The sequence below is a fragment of the Hyla sarda genome, chromosome 3 (assembly GCF_029499605.1).
Source record: "Hyla sarda isolate aHylSar1 chromosome 3, aHylSar1.hap1, whole genome shotgun sequence".
NCBI classification, from domain to species: Eukaryota; Metazoa; Chordata; class Amphibia; order Anura; family Hylidae; genus Hyla; species Hyla sarda.
In genome coordinates, this window is record NC_079191.1 from 204541593 (window position 1) to 204564234 (window position 22642).

Consider the following 22642-nt stretch of genomic DNA (forward strand, 5'->3'; position numbering starts at 1 on the left):
TATTCCCTTTGTGTGTATTGGAACTAAACCAAAAAAGGGAGGAAAAAAGCAAATTGGACATAATGTCACACCAAACTTCACAAATGGGCTGGACAAAATTATTGGCACCCTTAACTTAATATTTGGTTGCACACCGTTTGGAAAAAAATTATTGAAATTGTCGCTTCCTATAATTATCAATAAGCTTCTTACACCTCTCAGCCGGAATGTTGGACCACTCTTCCTTTGCAAACTACTCCAGGTCTCTCTTATTGGAAGGGTGATTTGGATCTGGACTCATTGCTGGCCACTTCAGAACTCTCCAGCACTTTGTTGTCATCCATTTTTGAGGGCTTTTTGACGTATGTTTGGGGTCACTGTCCTGATGTAAGACCCAAGATCTCAGATGCAAACCCAACTTTCTGACACTGGGCTGTACAGTATGACCCAAAATCCGTTGGTAATTCTCAGATATCATGATGCCTTGCACACATTCAAGGCACCCAGTGCCAGAGGCAGCAAAACAACCCCAATACATCATTGAACCTCCCCCATATTTCACTGTGGGTACTGTGTTCTTTTCTTTGTAGGCCTCATTCCCTTTTCGGTAAACAGTAGAAGGATGTGCTTTACCAAAAAGCTCTATCTTGGTCTCATCTGTCGACAAGACGTTTTCCCAGAAGGATTTTGGCTTACTCAAGTTCATTTTGGTTAAATTTCGTCTTGCTTTTTTATGTCTCTGTGTCAGCAGGGAGGTCCTCCTGGGTCTTCTGCCATAGCATTTCATTTAATTTAAATGTCGACGGATAGTTCGCGCTGACACTGATGCTCCCTGAGCCTGCAAGACAGCTTGAATATCTTTGGAACTTGTTTGAAGCTGCTTATCCGCCATCCCGGCTATCCTGCGTTGGCACCTTTCATCAATTTTTCTCTTCCATCCACGCCCAGGGAGATTAGCTACAGTACCATGGGTTGCAAACTTCTTGATAATGTTGCGCACTGTGGACAAAGGAAAATCTAGATCTCTGGAGATTGACTAATAACCTTGAGATTGTTGAAATGCTTCCACAATTTTGGTTCTCAAGTCCTCAGATAGTTCTCTTCTCCTCTTTCTGTTGTCCATGCTTAGTTTGGCACACACAGACACACAATGCAAATACTAAGTGAACTTCTCTCCTTTTTATCTGCTTTCAGGTGTGATTTTTCTATTGCCCACACCTGTTACTTGCCCCAGGTGAGTTTAAAGGAGCATCACATGCTTGAAACAATCTTATTTTTCCACAATTTTGAAATGGTGTCAATAATTTTGTCCAGCCCCTTTTTGGAGTTTGGTGTGACATTATGTCTAATTTGCTTTTTTTCCTCCTTTTTTGGTTTAGTTCCAATACACACAAAGGGAATATACATGTGTATAGAAAAACATGTGTTACTGCAATCCTTTTCTGTGAGAAATACTTCATTTTCTAGAAAAATTTCAGGGGTGCCAACATTTATGGCCATGACTATATATTGGAAGCAGGAAAAGGATCAGAAACACATTCACAAGCCAGTTGTGCTGGCTAGAGGCCTGGGTCATGGCATCTCCAAAAAGGCAAGTGTCATGGGCCATTCACAAAATGTAATGGATAGGGTCTATAAAAAGTAGACAAACCAGTAATACTTAATAAAAATAACGTTGAACAGCAAAAATAAAATAAAAAAGTAGACAAGCCAGCGACACATCCATGCTCCAATGGGTAAGAGCTGCTTTGGTGGCACAAGAGGAACCTACACAATATTAAGCAGGTGGTTTTAATGTTTTGGCTGATCAGGGTGTATGTCTGTACATATACAGTATCTATATAGTGGCAACCACCACATAACACTATGTTCCATGCACATAATTCAGTTTATAACAGCATAGTGACTATTTATTAAGAGAGCAGGGCGATGGGGTAAGATTAGTGTGGTGTGTGTATTATTAATACTCTATGAGTACAGGCTTTGAAGATGCCAAAAAGTACATGTAGTTTTTAGAACAGCGTATCAGTTTCTTCATGGAAAACTGACTCTTTAAACGAGGTGGATACACACACACATATACATACTCATGAATAAGTATTCTAAGATTTAAATTATAGAATTATTTTTATAACAAAAAGACACACATATACTTCTATAGATAAATAAATTATTTGTTTAAATGTTTAAAAAAAAAATATATATATATATATATATATATATATGTTTCCTAGTGGTAGTTTACAGACAGATAATAATCGATAGATAGGAATATTTTAAGCAGCAAATACCGTGTCATGAAATGAGATCTTAGTAGTCAATATAAGTGCTGTACCTCTGCCATTGGCTTCTCATAAACATCTTCTCCTATTGACTTTTCCCTTGCAAGTATAGCATCTCTGTGCAGTACCCTCAGTACATCCTCGGGAGCTGAAGACCCATAATGTGCTTCCAAAACTTCGGGCTTAGTTTTCTCTGTCTTTAGCATATGGATAACATCCTCCCTAGCCTGTGGGAATGAAACATGATATGATTAGAGAAGCAGCAGATTATATAACACATGCTTACATCATTCATGATAAATTGACATTTGGTACAAGAGCTAAAGCCATTGGGTAGTTCAATGAGAAATTCTTCACTAATACACATCACATCGCCAAAAACAGACTGCTGCTGTCAAATTACATGACATGTTGCTAGGAAGCCTCCTTGTGTACTGTCCACACACAGCTTCTACACCTAACACATAGTCAGTCAGTGCAGAAAACCATTGACGCATTTCTTCAGAAGTTTTTACTATTCAGTATTTTTATTCTAAGGCTATGTTCACACGATAGGATTTCCATGCGGAATTTCACAGAAGAATTCCACATGGACATTCCGCAGGAGCAGAGAATTCTGTGGCACAGTTCACACAGCAGAAATTCAGATTCTAGCATCCTCAGAAAGAATAGTCAAGTCTATTCTTTCAGCTGAGTCCACACGGAAATGCATTGCCGACTATGAGACGGTACATTTCCGAGAGGTCCTAGCGCCGACACTCCGCTGTCAGTGGAATGTCCACTTGAAACTTTTCTGTGCGAACATTCCACCATGTGAACATAGCCTTACTATTACATTAAAGCCATAAAGGGGTTGTCTCAGGAAAACAACACCACCCTCTGTAAACCAGAAAGGAGAGCTCCTCTGTACGTGTGGCCCCTATTGTAGATAATTTGAGATGATCCTGTATTACTTATCAAATTGGCATGTAATACTACATTTCCAATGCAATGACCACTGTACAGAAAATATCAGGCTGTTGGCTCCGAGTTTTAAAAACAGCTGTTTGCAAGAGGCACTAAGATCAGGACCTAGGGCAGCCAGATGTTTACCGTCTCTAATGAGATCAGTCTTAATTTCAAGTCTCGCTGTCATTGAAAACAACTTTTGACATGTTTTCCAGGCATGTCAAAAGTTAAGATCGCACCAGGTCTCAAGTTACAGTAGGGTGAAGTTCATGGCAGTGCGCTCCACTCCCCGACCTGCCAGCAGATCTGACCTTTTACATGCATATACTTATGCAGAGAAAAGGTCAGATTTAACTGACTGCCAAGGAGTGAGGTACACGCTGCAGTGCAGTCCCACTGGCAGTAATTTATGATTGCAGAGGGTCTCAGGAGTGAGACCCGGTGGGATATCAACTATTGACATGTGTGAGCAGGTTGTTTTAAATGACGGTTACACTTTATATCTATTTATAGATATTATAGGAAATGCAAGTTTTTTTTTTTTTTTTTTTTTTTTATAAGTTCCTAGTTGGTTTTTTGTCCTCCTTTTTTTGGTTTGAAAAAAAAACGCCTGAAAAAATGCCAGTGCAATTTCCTGCGTCTGGCGTTTTTTCATTTGTGTGGAAATTGCACCTTGGCAGTTTTTTTTGTACCCAAAATTTGTTGGGTTCCAAAAAAAAAAAAAAGGATGCAGTAGTGATGGAAAAAATTTTATTTAACGAAATTTATATATTTTATAACTACATTTTTTTTTTTATCTTAAATACTTTATTGGGTTTACAAACCATACAATATTACAAGCAAAAAGAGTTAAAAAGAGAAAATTGCTCACCCTCATACTACTACTTAACCAATTGCTATTTCTGGTTGGCAGAGAAACTCGATTTTTATCCGGGTTCTCCGACGGCCCCATATCAGGGAATAGAAGGCAGATATTATTTTTTTAAAGGATAATTCATCACACCAAATGTGAATACGTATAAAAGCTTCGGCAAGAGAACAGTTTTTATCAGTGTTATTCTATCTACTTTTGATATATTAAACCCACTCCATGTCTGTGTCTTTTTTTCAATACTTTTAACTACAAGGGTCAGATTCAATGCGTGATGTTCCTCTAATTTTCCCGATATTTTAATTCCAAAGTACGAGAAGTGGCCCTCTCTTTCTAACACCTTCAGTTCCGTACCTGCCCAGCTTCCCTCTTCCCCCAGGGGTAGTAGGTAAGATTTTCCCCAGTTAATTTCCAGTCCCGAAAAAACCCTGAAGTTCTTAATTATATCCATTGTACCCATCAGGTCCCTCTCCCTTCTCAAAAATACCAAGATGTCATCGGCATATAAAGACAGTTTGTCCTCTCTTCCCCTCGCCCCGAACCCCTCTATACTTTCCTCCGATCTTATTTTGATAGCTAGCGGTTCTATGCTTAGGGCGAAGAGCAAGGGAGAGAGACGACACCCCTGCCTTGTCCCCCTCGACAGACGGAATTGTTCAGATAATCTACCCTCCACCAAAATCCTCGCCACTGGGCCCGAGTACAGAAGACGGATCATATCCACCATCCTACTCCCAAACCCAAAATGCCCCAGAGTCTGCCATAAGAACTCCCACTCCACCCTGTTAAACGCTTTAGATGCGTCCAAGGACAGGATGGAGTGGGAGCGCTCACCCTCAAGGCCCCCCAGCTCTATATTGGCCATTACTCTAAAGATGTTATGACAAGCCATTCTATCCGGTATAAAACCACTTTGGTCTCTATGTATTAGATCTCCTATCACCCTCTATATTCTAAGCGCCAGAACCTTAGAGTAAATCTTGCTATCGGTATTTAGTAAAGAGATGGGCCTGTAAGAGCCCATCTCTTCCACGTCCTTACCTTCCTTCGGAAGAAGAATTATTATAGATTCTCTCATAGAAGCCGGTAGCTGCATTTTCTTCAGGCTAGTAGATATGACACTAGCCAGAGCGGGTAGCAAACATCAACCATACCGCCTATACAACTCAAATGGGAGGCCATCACTTCCAGGGGTAGTGTTGCCCCTAATTTTATTCAGAGCCAAGGTTATTTCCTCTATCGTCACTAGCCCTTCCATCTCTTCCCTAATGGATCCTTTCACCTGGGGGAAGTCAATCCCATCCAGGTACTTCAATACTTCCTCTCTTTCTCCCTTCCACTCAGATGCATATAATTTATTGTAATAATTTTGAAATTCCCTTACTACCTCCTCAGTCCCCTCATACACTTTCCCGTCCATCCCTTTTACCCTTATTATCCCCGGGGTTCCTCTCTGATTTCGGACTAAGGACATCAGAAACCTGCTGGGTTGACCAGATTCCAGAAGTCTTTGTTGGCCCAAAAATAAGCACCTATTTTTACTTTTTTCCATCAAGTAAGCATCCAGAGCATCCTGACAGTCTGACCATTCCATCCTATGTTCCTCTGAGGGGTCTAACATTTGTAAGTTCTCTGCTCTAGAGCAAGCTAGCTTTAGTGCTTCTTCCTTACTTCTAAACTCACGTTTCTTCTTTTTAATGGCTCTTATAATTTCACCCCTAAGGAACGCCGTCCCTGCTTCCCATACCATATGGTCAACTGCTGTGTCCCAATTGTTTTCAAAGTATTCCTCAAGATTACTAAGTATTCTTTCATTTTCAATGAGGCACAGCCAATGAGCATTAATTTTAGGCATCCCTGCCCTAGTTGTTCCTCCAGTATCTATAGTTATCTCAATCGCTGCATGATCTGACAAACAGCGCGTAAGGTAACGTACACAACTAACCTTATCGCAACTAAGAGTATTTCCCACACAGGTGTTTATCCTGGACAGAGTTCGGCCAGATCTACTCCAGCAGGAATATTTCCTAACCTCCGGGTTTCGCATCCTCCATATATCTCTCCAGCCGAACTCCGCACAGATTTTAGCCAGCGGGGAAACCCCCCCTGCCCCTCACCTTCCCCTGTGTGCGATGCCTATCCAATTCCTCTGAAAATACACCATTCATATCCCCATGTATAAACAATGGGCAATCATCCCTATTGGCACAAAATTCAAAAAGTTTAATTAAGACCTCTGGCGAGAAAGGGGGGGGGGAATATAAACAAAAGCCAACACGCAGATCAATCCCTCTAGTTTTCCATGCAGGAAAACAAATCTCCCATATTGATCTACCTTCTGTCCCAATAATTCCCACTTTATATTTTTGTGGAAAAAAAACTGATACCCCCCCGTGAAGAAGATGTAAAAAAGGAATGGAAGCTACTCCCCCACCAACTTCTTTTTAATACCTGAGCCATATCATTTGTTAAATGTGTTTCCAATAAACCCAGGACACATGGAAGGTAATCCTTAACCACCCTCATTACTGCCATCCTTTTGATGTTCTCCCCCAGTCCCCGGACATTCCAGGCTATCAGTTTTATTTTACTCATGTCCTATTCTGTCCAGTGCAAAAGGGTGGAAAGAGAAAGGGATGGAGAGAGACTAAAAAAATAAAAAAATTTAAGTTACTGAAAAAGGGGGAGCACACCACAAAGGCATTAATGCAAGTACTACAGCTCCCAGCATGGAGCAGAGTGTGCTCCATGTTGGGAGTAGTAGTACCTGCAGTTAAGGAAAGATCACAGCGGATGTCACTCCTGACACCCACTGTGATCATCCTGTATAATTTATAGATGCAGCCGGCCGCTCTTCTATGGTCTCCTTCACTGACGTATATATACACCTATTCATATTTCCCACAGAGAGCTGTGATAGGCTGGAACCATAATGCCAATCACAGCTCTCTGTGGGACATATGAATAGGTGTATATATACGTCAGTGCAGGAGACCATAGAAGAGCGTCCGGCTGGCTGCATCTAAACATTATACAGGAGGATCGCAACGGGCGATCTGTCAATTAGTACAGGTACTACTACTCCCATCATGGAACAGTGTGTTCCATGCTGGGAGTAGTAGTACTACCTAAAAAAATGTAAAGAAAAAAAAGTGAAAAACACACACTACATTTTTATTATTGCTGGCTACATTTTGAGGTCCCTGCCCGCACACATAAATTGATCCCTGTTTAAAAATGTATTAAAATTTTGTAATAAAAAAGATAAATTTCATTAGATACAATTTTTTCCATCACTACTTTATCTTTTTTATAATTTTTTGTTTAAATGGTACCTGTTACGCCGAGCGCTCCGGGTCCCCGCTCCTCCCCGGAGCGCTCGCAACATCCTCGCAATCGCAGCGCCCCGGTCAGACCTGCTGACCGGGTGCGCTGCGATACCTCTCCCAGCCGGGATGCGATTCGCGATGCGGGTGGCGCCCGCTCGCGATGCGCACCCCGGCTCCCGTACCTGACTCGCTCTCCCTCGGTTCTGTCCCGGCGCGCGCGGCCCCGCTCCTTAGTACGCGCGCGCGCCGGGTCTCTACGATTTAAAGGGCCACTGCGCCGCTGATTGGCGCAGTTGGCTTAATTAGTTCATTCACCTGTGCACTTCCCTATTTAACCTCACTTCCCCTTCCCTTCCTTGCCGGATCTTGTTGCCCTTGTGCCTAGTGAAAGCGTTCCCTTGTGTGTTCCTAGCCTGTGTTCCAGACCTCCTGCCGTTGCCCCTGACTACGATCCTTGCTGCCTGCCCCGACCTTCTGCTACGTCCGACCTTGCTTTTGTCTACTCCCTTGTACCGCGCCTATCTTCAGCAGTCAGAGAGGTTGAGCCGTTGCTAGTGGATACGACCTGGTTACTACCGCCGCAGCAAGACCATCCCGCTTTGCGGCGGGCTCTGGTGAACACCAGTAGTAGCTTAGAACCGGTCCACTAGCACGGTCTACGCCAATCCCTCTCTGGCACAGAGGATCCACCTCCTGCCAGCCGGCATCGTGACAGTACCCCACAAAATTTTATTAAAAAAGATATCTCCGGGGGGTGTGGCTTGGCACGCTGGCAGCAAGTCGCACCCTGTGAGAGCTCCTGCCTGGGCCCTGCTTAAGGAGGTATTTCGGCCTTGATGGGGGAATAAAAAGGAATAAAAAGAAAGCAGGACCTACCTCAGACCCCTCGGAAGCCTCACAGCCGATCACTGCCTTCTTCTGCCTGCAACCCGAACCCACAGCTCCATCGGCGCTACCGCGGCCTGTGCCGGCGTCACAGCGGATGCCATTACCAGCTTCCACCTCACCTGTGTCCTCAGCTGAGCCTCCCACGGAGCGGACACCGGGACCTGTACTGCATCAATGAAGACCTCCCCCTCCTGCCACGAGGGTCACGAAGAACAGCACAGTGAGTCACACTGGTATGGACTTTCCCCCGCTCCACACTCCTGGCCTGACTGCTCCTGCTTCCGCCATTGCTCCTGGGCATGTGCCCTCCCCTCTCTCCCAAACCATATCTGCTTCCCATCTGTCTTGGAGCCCTCACAACCCTGCCTACTCAGCTCCTGCTGATTTCAAGGGCCCGCAACAGCTGCAGCACCCGAGCTCTGCGCCCACTGCTCCAACTACTCCAGCTGCTCTCTCCACTACAACAGGGGCTGTAGACTCCATAGGGCCCAAACACCCTCCACAAACTCAGGGGCACCCTCCATCACGTCCTCAGGGACTAGTTCCACCAACACCCAATACTGTCAGCCCGCCTGCTGTGCCATATGGCCCACCAACCTACTTACCTACACCTGCTCCTCCTGATGAATGTCACCTCATGGACTCTGATGCATCCCTCTCTGGTGAAGACTCCTCAGGACATGATAGTGTCCCTGCCTACTGGGGGGACAGCCCCCCAGCAAAGAACAAATTGTTCAAGGCCCCTAGAAAGTCTCACCTGCCAGCGACTGACCATACTGACTATTCTTCATCTGAAGATACCTCTAACACGCCCAGGGCCCAGGGTTCTGGTTCATCCGATACCCGTCCTCACCCGTCTTCATGCCCGGATGTATCTCAACCAATCTGTTCTGTGGGAGCCTCGGTGCTACCGAGCCCAGAGACTGCTGTTCTCACCCTGAAAAATCATTCTGAACTGCAAGCCCTTCTAGCCCTTATCCCTACCAAAATGGACCTACTGTCCTTGGCTGAAGATATGAAGAAGGCATGGAAGCAAGATCTGGCGCCTGTTCAAGCAGAAGTCTCCCACCTTGTGACCCGGGTCACTGACCTAGAGACTTTCCGCTCCTCCATTGCCTCTGAGGTGCACACCTTGCGGACTGCGACTACTTCTCTACTGGCCCAACATACTCAACTAATTGATCACATGGATGACTTGGACAACAGAAATAGGAGAAATAACATCCGCTTAAAGGGTCTCCCTGAATCTGTTACACCACAAGATCTGCCCACCACTCTCCAGAGAGTGTTCAACGATATCCTGAAAAGACCAGCTGACTCCCCGTTTGAACTAGACCGTGCCCATCGGGCTCTTAAAGCGAAGAGTCCTGATCCCTCCACACCGCGTGATGTGATTTGCAGGGTACACTACTACCTTCTGAAAGAGGACATCATGCGCCGCTCCAGGCAATTGAAATCCCTGCAGATTCAAGGGACTGAGATACAACTTTTTCCGGACTTGTCGCTCCGTACCTTACGCTTGAGAGCCACCCTGAAACCCCTCCTGACCATGCTTCAAAATGCCAAAATACTATATCGCTGGGGCTATCCGTTCTCCCTTACAGCTCGCCACGGCTCCACTGTTGCTACACTCAGACGGCCAGACGACCTCCCGGAGTTCTTGGCCACTTTCAAGCTGCCACATTTGCAGTACCGGACTGGGAATCGCTCTTTTCTCCGGCTACATTACCAGCCCGACATTCCATGGAAGTCCGTTCGACCCTACGCAGATCTGGTGATGTGAAGACTCCCGCTCCTATGTCACAGAGGAGAGGGCGAAAGACCTGACTTCCTGCAAGATGATATCCTTTTTGATTTTTTCTTCTTGGCCCCTGCCTTGACTGGGCACAATATAACTACCAAGTTTTGTTTGCAGTGGTCCCTTACCTGTCTATAGTCTCGTATACGATCCTTGGTTGTGATGTCCATACTCCACCCTTCTTATTGTTTTCTTTCTTTTCTATGTGTTACATTACTTGCTGTACTGCCTCAAGACCCCCCATCTCTCCTGAGCCATTAGTGGTCCCCACACCACTCTGACCTCCAGTTACCTCCTTAGTGTTCAGCGTTCCCTATACTTTGCATTTGGGGAACCCTATCAGTTCCCACCTGGCCCTAGGCCGTAGTTAATTGTTTTTGTATTTTCTAGTGTTCCTTGTTTCAGTGCGCTACAGTGTTTCGTGCCGTTGTCGTGCCTTATACGTTACCTCCTTAGTCTAGCACACAGACTGGTTCTGTTAGTGCCTCATTGTGGCCCTTAAGGCCTTCCTCTTTAGTCGCTGTGTACCCGTACTCTTACGGTTGCTTTTCCTGCACTTTATCCTGTCCTGTCTTCCTAATCCTTACCACTCTCTTCTCTCCCTTCCTCGTAGGCAGAGACATCTCCCCTTCGGACGACCTCGGTGGGTGGCGGCGCGGGTGTGGCCCAAGTGGGGCGGTAAGTTGTTTCTTCTTCTATACCATCCCCATGGCAGCTGACATTAACATTGCTACACTTAATGTCAAAGGGTTCAACACACCTGAGAAATGCGCACAAATTACGTACACTTTTCACAAGAGACACGTACACATCCTGGCCCTACAGGAGACACATTTTAAAAAGGGCCATATTCCCTCCTTGCCCTCCAGATACTATTTGACTAGGCTCTATATACCCTGAATCCCGGACCAAGGGCGTCTCCCTAGCATTCCATAGATCTCTACCCATCTCTGTACTGGACACGGTAGTTGACCCAAATGGCCATTTCATATTTGCTAATTGTGACCTCTCGGGCAGCCGCCTTACAGTAGCCTCCATCTACGCCCCCAACCACAATCAATTGGCTTTCCTCACCAAAACTCTGGAGACCCTGTCCTCCTTCGCAACTGGCCACATTATGCTGTGTGGAAACTTCAATGTCCCTATCTCTCCATTCTTGGATACCTCCTCAGGCCACTCACTTATCTCCTACCGAAAGCTGAGAGCCCTCCGGACTTGCTTACATGCCCTACAGCTCAGTGATGCGTGGCGGACCCTGCACCCCCAAACTCGAGACTACACTTTCTACTCTTACCCCTGTAACTCCTATAGTAGAATAGACTATATCTTCTGTTCACACCATCTCTTACCATCAGTGAAGAGCTCTTCCATAGGCTCGATCACCTTCTCTGACCATGCTCCCGTCCAGCTTGCCTTTTCCCTTCCCTCGTTTTCCAAGCCCCACTCCACTTGGAAGTTAAATGAATCCCTCCTCCTAGACACACTATGCTATCAAGAGCTGCAGACTGCAATCTCCCATTTCCAATCGGACCCTCTTATCAAATGGGAGGCATTGAAGTGTGTACTCCGTGGTGTCCTGGTGAAGCATGGGGCGAGGTTGAAGAGGGAGGCGACGGCCAAGCTTTCATCCCAGCACCGTGAACTACATTCCTTAGAGTCCCTTCATAAACAATCCCAGCAGGAACAGGTTCTCCGGGACATAATTAGAGTTTGACATGAGCTCCTGGCCCTGCTGAATGTTAAGCACAGATATTACAGACAAATCACTGGTAAACTCTTTTACTAATGGGGCAACAAATCGGGAAAACTCCTGGCGAAGGCTTTCAAGGAGAAAAAGTCTTCTCTCTATATTCCTGCGATACGGACCCCTATGGGATCCCTCTCACATCTCACCCCTGACATATTTGAGGCTTTTCGCTCGTACTACTCTGCCCTCTATAACCTTCTGCCCCCAGGCACACATTCCCCGACTGCCACTCCCCTTCCCTCGCTCCAATCCTACATTGATTCCACTTCCTCACTGGAGACACCGTTCACATTGGACGAGTTGTTTTCCACCATAACGTCTTTACCTGCAGGTAAGAGTCCAGGACCTGATGGCTACACAGAGAAAAAGGGCAACATCTGTACGGAATGTTTTCCCTGGAGTTGTGCGGGGTTCCTCCAGGTACTCTGGTTTCCTCGCACAATGCAAAAAGACACTGAGGTCAGATTGTGAGTCCCAGTGGAGACATAGCCAATGTGATAATCTATGAAGAGTGCCGCAGAGTATGTCAGCGCTATTGCAATAAATAAAATAAATGGTATGGGAAATCAAAAGCATACCCTACTGGCAGTCATAGTTATCAGGCAGCCTTTTTGGCTCTGTTAAAAAAAAGAAATATTAGCAAATAGTTGCGACGTAAAGGTACGAAAACGTGGCTTGTTGTCACTATTCCTGATGCATCCATAATACAAAAACAAAATGGGTTCACTTTTATGTTCCATTCATCATCAATATTCTCTAGATATGTATTAATATTTAACATAAAAGTTCAGATCAGTAAAAGTAAATGTTTTTTACACTGAAGGATCATTTACATTTTGTTTACCTTAACGTTAGAAAGAACAAGACCTCCCCATTGCAAGCTCAACATAAAATTAAATATCCACTAGACATCTGACCATTACTTCTGACCCACATATTTTTGTTATGCTGTCATTGCCAGGACTTCACAGATGATGTCACCAGATTGTTGAGGAGAGCGGACCATGGGAGCTGTCAATGACATCATAAGCTATCGGCAGTCTGATGCTTGGCAAGAAACTTCCCATGACACGCTCTGCAGAATCTCCAACTTCACACAATTGAAAGAAGGTTTTTCTATATGTTAACATGTCTGGCACAAAGTGGGATTTCATTTAGTTTTGTGGTTGTCCAGTACGGGATGGTGTGTCCCCGTACTTCTCCTGCCCTGTCAGGCAGAGTCTCTCCATGTCCCCAGGGCCCCCTTTATGTGTTATCCTCTATGTACATAAGTTGTATAATTGTCAGGATCCGGACTAGCGGAGGGTAAGGACACTGGAAGTGGATCCTCTGTGCCAGAGAGGTGATGGCGTAGGCCGTACCAGGGGAATGGAGTCTAAGGGGTTACTGGTATTCACCAGAGCCCGCCGCAAAGCGGGATGGACTTGCTGCGGCAGGTAACCCCCAGGTCGTTCCACCCAGTAGCGACTCAACCTCTCTGGCAGCTGAGATGGCGCGGTACAAAAGGATGAGACAAGGCAAGGTCAGATGTAGCAGAAAGGTCAGGGCAGGCGGCAAGGTTCGTAGTCAGGGGCAACAGCAAAGATTCTGGAAACACAGGCAAAGGACACACTGGAATGCCTTCACTAGGCACTAGGCAACAAGATCCGGCAGGAACAGGAAGGGGAAGTGATGTTTTATAGGGAAAACAGTGATTGAACTTGATTGGGCCAGGCACCAATTAGTGGTGCACTGGCCCTATAAATTTCAGAGAGCCGGCGCGCGCGCGCCCTAGAGAGCGAGGCCGCGTATGCTGGGACAGGACAGAGGAAGGACGGGGCAGGTGAGAAGAGACATGGGATGCGATCCGTGAGCGGGCACATCCCGCCCCGCGTATCGCATCCCCTCCGGTGACAGGGTAGCAGCGCTCTCAGTCAGCAGCGCCGACCGGAGCGCTGCAAGCAGAGTAACGCCGCGAGCGCTCCGGGGAAGCAGCGTGACCCGGGGCGCTCGGTGTTACAATAATAAAATGTACTGTTTCTTCAATAGTTGTTACCATGTGACTGCTATCCAGGAGGCCCCAAGTACCCTACTTTAACTTGCCTTTCTCTGCTACTTAAAGGAAACCTCTCATCACATTCTTACCACTTTCTTGCTGCCTTAAATGAGTAGTGCAGTGAAAAATAACTTATCCATCACGGGGGTCCGACTGCTGGGACAACCCCCCCCACGATCTCCTGAACGGGGCCCCAACAGTCTGCCGGAAGCAGTTGTTCCGACCCCCGCAGGAAATCTGGCCTTGAAACAATCGTTCAGGCTGGTGGTAGTGGTTAAGGGGTGTGGGGGACATTTTCTTGGCACATTTTAGGCCACTTACTACCAATTAAGCTTTGTTTTAATGCAACAGCCTACCTAAGTATTGTAACTGACCATGTCCATCTCTCTATGACCACAGTGTACCTTCTTCTATCTTCTAATGGCTACTTCCAACAGGATAATGCACTATGTCACAAAGTTCACACAATTTGCTAACAAGATCAGAATATACAAGGGATTGTCCTGTCTTAAAGGAGTGATATTGGTCAAGGCACAGATAAAATTTGGGTTGATAACATTAGCTGGATTCTAAGAAAAAAAGTGATAGGAATTGATGGAATTAAATAGGGTGCCCTACTGGAATCTGAATACTGAAGAATTGGAAAAGATTAGAAGAGGACATTAGGTGATGGCGGTGCGGAAGATCCCCTGGTCCTGAGCACTAGAATAGTCACAACTTGATGGTAGTAGGTCTGACGCAGAAGTAGCATAGTTAGTAAATAAGAGTCAGAGGGCCAGAGGATAATTTGAAGTTACAGTCAGAATTAGAGCCATGTGTCAGAGCCAGGACAACAAGTTCCAGGTAGACAATCTAAGGGACAAAGCAGAAGTAAGGTCAAAACAAAGTTGATTTCATGATTATGATCAACATCATAAACAATAGTAAAGAACAGAAACAAGAACCAGGAAAGCCTTTACTTTGGCCACAATGCCTAATAATAAGTTGACTTTTTGAAGGTTGGGGGGGTTAACACTGGGACCACTGCTATCTCCTGTACGAGGCCCTGACTTGACCACAGCTCTGTTCCAGGAAATGACATTGTGCACCCAGCACTTCAGCCGGTCGAAACACACCCATTCATCTCTCCATTCATCTCTATGGGACAGGCGTCAGAGACACAGCATTCATCGGTCTCCACCACTCCCATAGAGATGAATTGAGGGTTGGGGGGGGGGGCGTGTTTCGAAAATCTGATGTGCTGGGTACGAAACGCACGTTAGCATAGCAGAGCCGGGCCCAAGCCAGACCCCATGCAGGAGATCATGGTGGACCCTAGCAGTCGGACCCCCCATGATTAGACACATATAATAAATTTGTTTTCACTGAACATCTTCTTTAAAAATGTCCCTGTCTTATTATTTCAGGAAAAGAAACCTGGTAAAGTGAACAAGCAGACTAGAGGGGTTCCTGTGTATGTATATACAGTACTGATTCACAGGAAAGTTAAAATATTCTTACACTTACTTTGATTAAAATTGGATATAACAGGAACCTGTCACACTGAACAAGCTTCTCTACCTGTGAGATTTACCGTATATACTATAGCTATAAATGCAAAACAAAATTAAAATACAGTTTTCGGGAACATATTTAGGTTAACTTGGGTTTATTCATATTCCTGCTCACTAATTCTGAAAACTATTACATTTATACTTATAAATATATCATATAGGAATAAATAAATCAGTGGGGAACATTTTGAATCATTTGCTACAGTTGATAGCCCCAGCTAACACTAGATGTCACTAAACATCCAAACCACATTGGTAGCCTCACATGTCAGAATGACACAACTGGTAATACAGTATTCACTTGTATTAAACAGACCTGATGAAATGTATAAAACCAATATAAAGATAACTATGAACGATAAGAAGAAAATGCAATGAAATGTTAGTGTACAACACATCAGGTTTTATACACTGTCTTGTAATAATTTTCATTCCCTACAGACAATATAATCCAAATGTTGCACACAATAAAAGCTACAAAATATGTAATGTCTATTAAATAAGAAACGTCTAATAACTCAGCTTATTTGTATAGGGAAAAAGAAACAAAATATTCATTTGATATATTTCAAGGAATCCAGAATGTTTACTGAATCCTGATTGTTGGGAACTAATCAATATCTTTTCTAGAAATTAATGAACATGACCACAGAGGCATTTCCACAGTCTTGTGCTGTAACTTATAACCACTCATCAACAGAGGCTCCGTTTAAGAGCTTTTCAGTAGCTTTACATGATGGGTGACAGATCAGTTAAATTATGCTTAAGGCTATGATCATACACCGGCTCAAAACCAACCTTTTTTTTTTTAGACCAAAAAGAGCAGAAATTACTGTCATTTTTGCAGAACTTTTTTTTTTTTTTTGGGACATTTTGGAGTATTTTTTCACCATTTTGGCAGAATACTCTTTAGTCATATTTTAGCTATTTTTGGGCCATAGCAAAAGGTATAGTTTAAAAAAAAAACTGCTATTTACATCTGGGCCAAAAATATGTGCTAAATAAAAGATGCAAAAACCATCATATATTTTGAGTTATAAACAACTGACAAAAAGCCCACTACAGCTGCAAAATGAATGTATGAGTGTGTGGTGTGTGTGTGTGTGTGTGTAAGCATTTGTTTGTGCGTGTGTGCGTGTGTGAGTGTGAACAAAGGGCTTTTTTCCCATTGAATTCAATCACCACCATGCAGCAGAAAACACCTCCTTAATAGCACTACATACAATGCATTTGAAATACTTAACTAGAACCAGTAAAACATTTCTTCAGAAGCTTCCAACAAATACCACAGTACAGCAAAATATACGTCCCTAGAATTGACAAATACAACAGTGTAGCACCACTGGCAGCAGCACTGACTCTCCTCCTATATATCCACCTTCTAGCAGCAGCATTGCCCTTCTTTATACTCTTTCCCCACTGGCAGCAGCACTGACTCTCCTCCTATACATCCGCCTTCTAGCAGCAGCATTGCCCTTCTTTATACTCTTTCCCCACTGGCAGCAGCACTGACTCTCCTCCTATACATCCGCCTTCTAGCAGCAGCATTGCCCTTCTTTATACTCTTTCCCCACTGGCAGCAGCACTGACTCTCCTCCTATACATCCGCCTTCTAGCAGCAGCATTGCCCTTCTTTATACCCTTTCCCCACTGGCAGCAGCCCTGACTCTCCTCCTATACATCCGACTTCTAGCAGCAGCATTGCCCTTCTTTATACTCTTTCCCCACTGGCAGCAGCACTGACTCTCCTCCTATACATCCGCCTTCTAGCAGCAGCATTGCCCTTCTTTATACCCTTTCCCCACTGGCAGCAGCCCTGACTCTCCTCCTATACATCCGACTTCTAGCAGCAGCATTGCCATTCTTTATACCCTTTCCCCACTGGCAGCAGCACTGACTCTCCTCCTATACATCCGCCTTCTAGCAGCAGCATTGCCCTTCTTTATACCCTTTCCCCACTGGCAGCAGCACTGACTCTCCTCCTATACATCCGCCTTCTAGCAGCAGCATTGCCATTCTTTATACCCTTTCCCCACTGGCAGCAGCACTGACTCTCCTCCTATACATCCGCCTTCTAGCAGCAGCATTGCAGGATACTGATTAATATTATGTCAACCTCTGAGAGGATGAATCTCGAAAACTGAGAGCTGTGTATTTAATAAAGCACAAAAAATAATACTAATAGGGTAAGACAAAACTTAACTTTAACAAAGTTAAGTTTTATCTTACCCTATTGGTATAATTTTTTTGTGCTTTACTGTTTAATGCATTTACCAAGAGTAAACCAATCAGGTGAATTGTGGATACTCATTATCATTCATCAAATTCAACTTCTGATAAATTGTGCAGAAGAATTGTTCTCCTTTTAATCCTCCCCATTAACTAAAAACATTCTAACATAAAAGGCAAAAGTGGAATTTATAGAGGCCGATGGCACAGCATGTTGACACCAAAGGACAAGATTATTAACCCCTTCCCGACCTATGACATACCTGTACGTCATGGGTGGCAAGGCGTTCCCGACCCATGACATACAGGTACGTCATGAACATTACTGCCGCTACTCGCGGCATCCCGCAGCGCCCGGTAAGATGGTGGCTATCACTGATAGCCAGCCATCTTACCGTGCGACCACGGGGGTTTTTATCCCCCCCCCCCCCAGCAATCGCTGCTATCAGCTAGTCAAATCTGACTAGCTGATAGCAGCATTTCGCTATGAAAATACTTAGCAGTGCGGTGTGTGAGTCCCGATCACGGGGATCGGGACACACACCGCTCTGCTAAGTGTCCCTGACCCGTCCCCCGGCGTCACTTACCCGTCTGAGCGGTGTCCCGAGCGGTCCCGGCGGTCCCGGCGTCCTCCATGCGGTCCGGCGGCGCTGCGTCCCGGAGGTGAGTTTGCAGCACCAGTGCGGCATCTTCATTGGCAGCAGTGAGATCGCCGTAAAGCGATCTCACTGCTGCCTCTGAGAGTTTCAAAACTGCAACTCCCAGCATGCCCAGACAGCCTTTGGCTTTCTGGGCATGCTGGGAGTTGTAGTTTTGCAACATCTGGAGGCCCACAGTTTGGAGACCACTGTATAATGGTCTCCAATCTGTGCTCTTCCAGATGTTGCAAAAGTACAAATCTCAGCATGCTCAGTCTGTCCAGGCATGCTGGGAGTTGTAGTTCTCTAACATCTGGAAGAGCACAGATTGGAGACCATTATACAGTGGTCTCCAAACTGTGGACCTCCAGATGTTGCAAAACTACAACTCCCAGCATGCCCAGACTGCCCAAGCATGCTGGAAGTTGTAGTTTGGCAACATCTGATCCTTCAGATATTGCCGAACTACAACTTCCAGCATGCCTGGGCAGTCTGGGCATGCTGGGAGTTGTAGTTTTGCAACAACTGGAGGCACACTAGTTGGGAAACATTGTCCGTTTCCTACCTCAGTGCCTCCAGCTGTTGCAATTGTTGCAAAACTATAACTCCCAGCATGCACTGACAGACCATGCATGCTGGGAGTTGTAGTTTTGCAACAGCTGGAGGCACACTGGTTTGGAAACACTAAGTTTGGTTGCAAAACACTTGAAAGTTTATTACTTAACTTAGTGTTTCCAAACCAGTGTTCCTCCAGCTGTTGCAAAACTACAACTCCCAGCATGCACGGACAGCCAAAGGGCATGCTCGGAGTTTGCAACAGCTGGATGTTTGCCCCCTCCCCCCAACGTGAATGGACAGGGTACACTCACATGGGCGGAGGTTTACAGTGAGTGCTGCAAGTTTGAGATGGCGCAAATTTTGCGCTGCAGCTCAAACTTCCAGCGGCAAACTTGCTGTGAACCTCTGCCCATGTGACTGTACCCTAAAAACACTACACTACACTAACACTAACCTAAAATAAAAAGTAAAAAACACTACATATACACATACCCCTACACAGCCCCCCTCCCCCCAAAAAATGAAAAACGTCTGGTACGCTACTGTTTCCAAAACGGAGCCTCCAGCTGTTGCAAAATAATAACTCCCAGTATTGCCGGACAGCCATTGACTGTCCAGGCATGCTGGGAGTTTTGAAACAGCTGGAGGCACCCTGTTTGGGAATCATTGGCATAGAATACCCCTATGTCCACCCCTATGCAAATCCCTCATTCAGGCCTCAAATGCGCATGGCGCTCTCTCACTTTGGAGCCCTGACGTATTTCAGGGCAACAGTTTTGGGACACATATGGGGTATCGCCGTACTCGGGAGAAATTGCCTTACAAATTTTGGGGGGCTTTTTCTTCTTTAACCCCTTATGAAAAGGTGAAGTTGGGGTCTACACCAGCATGTTAGTGTAAAAAAATAAATTTTTTACACTGACATGCTGGTGTTGCCCTATACTTTTCATTTTCATAAGAGGTAAAAGGGAAAAAAGACCCCCAAAATTTGTAATGCAATTTCTCCCCAGTACGGAGATACCCCATATGTGGGCGCAAAGTGCTCTGGGGGCGCACAACAAGGCCCAGAAGGGAGAGTGCGCCATGTACATTTGAGGCGATTTGCACAGGGATGGCTGATTGTTACAGAAGTTCTGACAAACGCAAAACAATAAATATCCATATTTGACTCCATTTTGGAAACTACACCCCTCACGGAATTTAATAAGGGGTACAGTGAGAATTTACACCCCACTGGTGTATGACAGATTTTTGAAACAGTGGTCTGTGAAAATGAAAAATAAAATTTTTGATTTGCACAGTCCACTGTTTCAAATATCTGTCAAACGCCAGTGGGGTGTAAATGCTCACTGCACCCCTTATTAAATTCCATGAGGGGTATAGTTTCCAAAATGGGGTCACATGTGGGGGGGGGGTCCACTGTTCTGGCACCATAGGGGCTTCCTAAATGGGACATGCCCCCCAAAAACCCTTTCAGAAAAACTCACTCTCCAAAATCCCATTGTCGCTCCTTCCTTTCTGAGCCCTCTACTGCGCCCGCCGAACACTTTACATACGCATATGAGGTATTTCCTTACTCGAGAGAAATTGGGTTACAAATTTTAGGGTAATTTCTCTCCTTTTACCCCTTGTAAAAATTCAAAAATTGGGTCTACAAGAAAATGCGAGTGTAAAAAATGAAGATTTAGAATTTTCTCCTTCACTTTGCTGCTATTCCTGTGAAACACCTAAAGGGTTAAAACACTTACTGAATGTCATTTTGAATACTTTGGGGGGTGCAGTTTTTATAATGGGGTCATTTATGGGGTATTTCTAATATGAAGACCCTTAAAATCCACTTCCAACCTGAACTGGGCCCTGAAAAATTACGATTTTGAAAATCTTGAGAAAAATTGGAAAATTGCTGCGGAACTTTGAAGCCCTCTGGTGCCCTCCAAAAGTAAAAACTTGTCAATTTTTTTATGCAAACACAAAGTAGACATATTGTATATGTGAATCAATATGTAATTTATTTGGAATATCCATTTTCCTTTCAAGCAGAGACTTTCAAAGTTAGAAAAATGCTAAATTTTTTTACAAATTTTCATGAAATTTTTAGATTTTTTACCAAGAAAGGATACAAATATCAGTGACATTTTACCAATAACATAAAGTAGAATATGTCACGTAAAAACTATCTCGGAATCAGAATGATAAGTAAAAGCATCCCAGAGTTATTAATGTTTAAAGTGACAGTGGTCAGATTTTCAAAAAATGCCCAGGTCATGAAGGTGAAAATGGGCTGGGTCATGAAGGGGTTAAAGGAGGCACTTATAGAGAAGAAGGAAAAATACCACATTGAGACACACTGAGGCACTGATAGTGTGGTGGTTACTAGAGACGAGCGAACTTACAGTAAATTCGATTTGTCGCGAACTTCTCGGCTCGGCAGTTGATGACTTTTCCTGCATAAATTAGTTCAGCTTTTAGGTTCTCCGGTGGGCTGGAAAAGGTGGATACAGTCCTAGAAAAGACTCTCCTAGGATTGTATCCACCTTTTCCAGCCCACAGGAGCACCTGAAAGCTGAACTAATTTATGCAGGAAAGGTCATAAACTGCCGAGCCGAGAAGTTTGTGACGAATTGAATTTACTGTAAGTTCGCTAATCTCTAGTGGTTACTGTAAGGTAAATACAGAATGACAATACTTGAGGAGAACAATTTTAAATAATAGTAACAAACGTGTGGTTCTGATGCAAAACACTGTGACAACTCAGTCTCCATCCCACGCACCAGAGGTTTGGTGTAGATAGCCTTTACACAATACTCCACAGTCAAGTTCTTTGCCAGTGCTATTCACTTCAATGTCATGGATGTACTTTTGCACCAGGTGTTCTCTAGCTAAGCCATTTCTCTGGCTGCACACCAATGTAGTTTAGTCATCAGTCATTACCAGTGACTTTACTGTCACTGTTGGTACTTAAAGGGGTACTCTGGCACTAAGCATCTTATCCCCAATCAAAAGGATAGGGGATAAAATGTTAAATCGCTGGGGACCCCCGCGATCTCTGCTGCAGCACCCCCGTTTTTCAGCTGTACAGAGCAAGGATCGCTCTGTGGCTGATGACGGGCGGTGCAGGTAATGGAGTATCGTGATATCATGGCTCCGCCCCCTTGTGACATCACACCCCGCCGCCCTCAATGCAAGTCTTTGGGAGGAGGCATGATGGCCTTTATTTAAAGGGAATGCATCACTTTTTTTCCTGATTTAAGCCAGATACTGAAACATAATATTTTTTATTAATTTGTTTCTGATTTTCTGTTTGTAATTCTTTTCTATTTTGTGCACATTGTTATAGGGGCTGCCATCTTGCCTGAGCTGTTTTTAACAGCATTTAGTGATATGCTTTACTGCAGGACCGCTGGGCATAAACAACAATAGAGAGGACCTATCCCATTCAAATTAACCGAAGATGCTACTGGGAATTCTCTGTGACCTTATAAGATGTCATTCTACAGGGAAGGGGATGCTGATCTCTGAGGTTAATGGTGATGGATCCAGTGTTATTTATATATATTGGTTTCATCTGTCACTGTAATTCTGAAATGATCTACACAAAACAGGAAGTTTCGGCTTAGTTTTAGGCCTAGTGGCCCGAATGGAAACTGCAAGATTTCATGATTGTTTTAAAATATAGATAGTAAAATGGAAAATTGGCAAAAAATACCATCAAAAATTTTTTACAAATATAGTTAACATAAATACTTAATTTAAACAATATGTCATTTTTTTGGGATGACACATTTCC

The 22642-nt window shown here is 44.6% G+C and overlaps 1 protein-coding gene across 11 annotated transcripts in view; it reads right to left on the minus strand.

Annotated features, from left to right (window-relative positions):
• FILIP1 (filamin A interacting protein 1) overlaps nucleotides 1-22642 on the minus strand; it is a 256599-nt gene that overhangs the window by 40358 nt on the left and 193599 nt on the right. For all 11 annotated transcript variants that reach the window (XR_008891252.1, XM_056565900.1, XM_056565899.1 and 8 more), the window contains one exon: nucleotides 2315-2488. Coding sequence is in view for 10 of the 11 variants with exons in the window: in XM_056565900.1 (XP_056421875.1) it covers nucleotides 2315-2488 (174 nt within the window). In the remaining variant the exon portion in view is untranslated. The remainder of the gene's footprint in view (nucleotides 1-2314; nucleotides 2489-22642) is intronic.